At 46.5% G+C, this 4,956-nt stretch overlaps 2 protein-coding genes across 2 annotated transcripts; one reads left to right on the forward strand and one right to left on the reverse strand.

Moving 5' to 3' along the window:
* Positions 1–3: 3 nt before the first annotated feature.
* Positions 4–484, reverse strand: H257_14877 (hypothetical protein; the record flags this gene model as incomplete). The annotated part of the gene is made up of 2 exons (XM_009842786.1): positions 4–270; positions 305–484. 2 exons carry the CDS (start codon positions 482–484, stop codon positions 4–6), a joined length of 447 nt encoding a protein of 148 aa, XP_009841088.1.
* Positions 485–1,656: 1,172 nt separating this feature from the next.
* On the forward strand, positions 1,657–3,381 carry H257_14878 (hypothetical protein; the record flags this gene model as incomplete). Its single annotated transcript, XM_009842787.1, has 1 exon — positions 1,657–3,381. One exon carries the CDS (start codon positions 1,657–1,659, stop codon positions 3,379–3,381), a length of 1,725 nt encoding a protein of 574 aa, XP_009841089.1.
* Positions 3,382–4,956: the final 1,575 nt, after the last annotated feature.

Genomic DNA, 4,956 nt, shown 5'->3' on the forward strand with positions numbered 1-4,956 from the left:
TGTTTAGGACTTCTTTACGGCCTTGTCGTACAGCTTCGCGTGGGGTTGACGCCGCTTCTCCATGCTGAATCTTGCTGGTAAGGCCATGCTTGCGCTGGAACTTATAAAGCCAGCCTTTTGAGTAGGTGGAACATTGCGAAGGGGGCAGATCGAGACGAGTGGCGATTGTCCTGGCCTGCTCGCGAATGAGCTCACCCGTGAGGCAGACTCCAAGCTCCTCGCAACGTAGGACCCATTGGAGTAGTTCGGTTTCGAGTTCGGGAGATTTAACTGCACGATCAATATATCGTGATTTGCTGTCTACGCGCTGGGATTGCGATGCGCCTCGCTGAATAGCCTTTCCAATCGCAGATTTTGTTGGAATTGTCTCGAGTTTGAACTTTTTCGCCGCCCATTTAGCCAATTCATTGTATGTAGCTTGATGGTTTCGCTTGTGCTCCGCGTACAAACCATTCTTCTCGGCCAGTGTCATCCGCTGTTTCATCTTGAAGTGATTTGCGGTCAAAAGTGCGAGGTTATTTGAATATTCAAACATTCCCTCAACATTTTATATTATTAGGTCATAGAGAATATTTATTTTACCCCGTTTCCAAGTCGGGGGGAGATCAGTATTCCAATAATATGATTTACTTCGATTCGATGTAACGTTTAATGGCGTATGCGCCAATTAATGACGTACCAGTTATTAAGCTAAGCCAACCACTGATCCCTAAATTGGAAATGCGCCAATCACAGAGCAAACCTCTGAATATGTATATTAGTAGCCATATACTAGGTACTACAGAGAACCGAGTAGGAACTCGCGCACAGTGGTATTTTGAAATATATGGGGAATTGTATGCGAATGCGCAAGTTGTGATTCCGAGTACGAATTATAATTTTGCAATCAGATCAATCTGATTAATTTTATTATATCCTATCATACAATTTACAAACGTTTTATGAGCATACTATTGGTTAAAATATAAAATATGAAAAAATACTATTGGTTGACGTCGGAATTTATGAATGCTCCATGGAAAAAAAATAGTGTCGATACCACTGTGCGCGAGTTCCTTCTCGGTTCTCTGTACATAAGAATACGTCAACAATGGCACACCACTTTATAGAGGTATAGCATATATGAAGAGCTGTATACAGCTCAATTGGGCGAAATACGTTGCACGTTGATAATTCGTGGATTGCCCTGAAAAATATCTACACTTTACGCACTTCTGGATTCAACAAGGATGCCTGCCTCTATCAGGAATTATGGCCATTCTCTGAAAAACAAAAAGAGTTGTATTGCAACAATTGGCATTCTACGTTACTACTACGTATTATACTGTAGCTGTACTACTACAGAAACAGTACTATTACTACGTAGTACGAGTAATAGATACAGTATGGATGCACAAGTTAGTTTTGTAGAATTAAACCCTTTGTACTTATCCTTCAACAGCAGCTGTGCAACCTCTTGCTTTTGAGACAGAACATTTATGGAGAATATTCGCGACATGCTTGGCCTGTCCGATAAACTTGTGATTTGCCACCATGCCTTCCTGTGATTCGCTACACTACAATCTTACCACGAAGTGTTACCCTGCGACGTTCAAGGAATCTACCCCACATTCAGCGGAATTAGTGGAGTCACTCATTTTCAATTTCGCTTCTGTCATGACAAGCCACGAAAACAAGGCAGCGGACTTGGAGGAACGCTTATCGTACATCCATTCTAAGACGGCCAAAGACGTTGATGTTGATGTGTACACCGAAGCGAAATCTCCCAAGGACCTCGAAGATGGGGCGCTGGCCGATGGTGGGGCGCTGGACTTGTGGTCCCGCGAAGCGTTTGCCCTGTATATCCAGTACGGTGCCATCGGAATCATGTACGGCATACTGCCGGCACTCAACTACCCCATCTTCAACATCTACCTCAACTTGGAGGGGTACCAAACGTCAGCGTACAGGGTTTTGACTGTGATCGGGTGGTCATTCAAGGTCTTCTATGGCTTGTTGTCGGATTGCGTCCCCATCTATGGCTACCGTCGCAAGTCGTGGATCTTGATCGGGTGGACCATCACGATGATCTGTCTGAGTGTGATGGCGTTTTCTCCGTTTGGCGAGCCATTTTGCAACCGCGAAAAGACCAAGTTTTGCCGTACGCCGTTGGAGAAGGTGCCCAAGTCCGAGCTGCAGTACTTTAACTTGTCCGCCCCCGACAACGGCACGCTGTTCATCCTTCTGTCCATGTTTATCGCGATTGGATACGTTTCGTCTGCGTCTGCGTCGGACGCGATGGTGGTCGAGTACGCCCAGCGAGAACACGTAGCCATCCGCGGCCGCATCCAGACCGCCATCTACACCGTGCGCGAGCTCACCGGTGTCTTCTCGTACTTGTTGTCTGGGTTCGGACTGAACGGCCCTAACTACGCCGGGTCATTTTCGTTTGCGTTGTCGCCGAATGCTCCGTATGGCATTGTCTTGGTGCCGTGTGTGCTGGTGGTACTCTCGACGGTATTCCTCCTCGTGGAGAAGAAGACTGAGCCCTCGTCCTTCCCCCAATGGTGCAGCAGGTTTTGGGAATGTCTCCAGAGTCGCGTGATGTGGCAAATCTGTTTGTTTCGATTCCTGAGCAACGTGTTCTACGGCGTCAGAACCACTGCGGGCTTGCCCATCGCGACGTACTGGGCGGGTGTCGAACCTCTCAATGATTCGCTCTCGAACGTAATTGGCAATGTTCTGTACGCTAGCATGTTGGTGATTGTGGCCAAGTGGGGGCTCAAGTGGAACTGGCGGTGGACCATCGCCGCCGGCACCCTCGGGATGATCATCATCGATGGCTTTGTCGTGTACATGACCATCTGGGACGTTGTGCGCAACCAGTGGTTCTTCACGGGTGTGGCGTTGATCGATAACTTTCCAGACGGCCTCCGCTTCATCGTGTCCACGTTCTGCGCTGTGGAAATAGCCGACAAGGGCAACGAAGGCGCCACGTACGGCCTCGTGACCACTGTGGGCAATCTCACGGGGCCGTTTGCCAGCATCTTTTACAAGTACATAAACTCGTTCTTCAAAGTAAGTCAGAACGACGTCAAGTCCGATACGCTCGAGGTGCGGTGGGACGTCGCGTACGTGTTCATGATTTCGTACGGGTTCAAAGTGGCGTCGTTGTTTTGGTTGTTTTTACTGCCTCCCCAAAAGGCGGAAATTCAGGAGTTGAAGGCGCGTGGTGGCAAGAGCAAAGTGGCGGGGGTGCTCCTCATTGTCGTTTTTGTCTTCTGCGTGTCGTTCGCCGTGTCTAGCAACATCATGACCATCTTCCCGTCCACCAAGTGCTACCGCATCGCAGGGGGCAACGGAGTGTTGGACCCGAAGACGGGCAAGTGCCCCGTCAAGTAGACAAAAGTTGTTTTGCATTTTAACGTAAAGTATAATGAACATTGCATATCTCGTGTTATTGTGGCGGTTCCTACCGGTATATTCATCCAAAAATATCGTGATCTAAGGTTTCCATAATGGTACAAGGTAGTGATCACAACCAGGGATCGTCAACAATATATTGTTTGACGTAACTAGTTATCAATACTAGTAATTGACAATACTATTGAGGGCAATACGTATTGGTCCAGGCGAACAATATCAATAGAATTGACTAATAAAGAATATTGTATTGTTCAATATATTGAACAATATACAAGCAATATCTCACGAACCAGATGCCCCACACCCTCACAAATACGGCTAAAACGCTGCCAAAGACATGGCGCACAACATGCAGTAGCCATATTGCCTCAAATACCCCTATTTCGCGAGATAGAGAACATTAAAGATCCAATCAAATCAAAAATTTCGCATCTACTGTGGATGCTGGCCCACATCGGAGCGAGGATGACTTTGCGTTGGAGACCTTGAAACGGCAATGTCTTCTTCTGGCTATGTGTGCACGTCCTTTATTGTGCCTACATCAAATGACGTTGAACGGTTTTTCAGCCAGTGCAAGCGTATGTACTCTCCACATCGGCGGTCATTGAGTCCTAAAACTCTCGAAATCCTGGTGTATTTGAGATCAAATCGACATCTTTGGAATCAGCGCTTGTGGCATCAGTTGTCCATGGCAGTCAAGATGAAAATGATGACGATTTTGACGAAGATGATGAAGACATCGAATCTGACATAATTAGAGTAAAATACATGCCTCAATATATTGTTTATTATTGTCAATTCAATATATATTGCAATAATTGATTGTTCGACTTGTCTAGACCACTACAATATACAATACAATATTGATAATGCCTGAACACAACACTACCTTGTACCAGGGTCACGGTGGCATTAGAGATGTTTTGCAACTTCTCCAGACCGCAACCATACCGGTAATACGAAGGTACTTCACTGTCATGTACAGTAGTCCCCCGCAATTGGCGATATGTTTTTAGAGGTTCTCAATTTACACAAGTATAAAGTTAAAAAGGCATGTTTCATGGGTAGCTCGATTCTGATTGGACAAGAATTAACATATGGTATTGGAAAGTGCTCGGATTCAAAAATGGACATCATATTCGGAGGGGGTTGATACCCTGGCAACCTCCAGAAGACAAAACGCACACCAACAACAATGCGCACATTACATTCCTCAAAGGTTGTTCATACTCTCGATCAACTCATACATCTCTTCGTCCAGTATACCCGTGCAGTTAGAGTTAGTAGAGGTCCGGTAGGTGAGGTTTGCTAGCTGATTTATGTGACGGATGCACGTCCATGTGGTCGCTCTGGGTGTTGAGACATAGTCGCATAGTCGACTTTTGGGGCACACGTGGCAGCCCAAACGCATGCTGAACCCAAACTCGCAATTCAAGTCCTCTCATGCCAGGATGGACTTGTGGTGCGTCAATAGTGAGCGCTTTTGCTCGACAGTGAGTCTCATGCGTGTCGAGGGTGACGGCATTTTGACAACCAAGTGCATTTTCGCAA

Source organism: Aphanomyces astaci (assembly GCF_000520075.1).
Source record: "Aphanomyces astaci strain APO3 unplaced genomic scaffold supercont1.63, whole genome shotgun sequence".
Classification (NCBI taxonomy): domain Eukaryota; phylum Oomycota; class Saprolegniomycetes; order Saprolegniales; family Verrucalvaceae; genus Aphanomyces; species Aphanomyces astaci.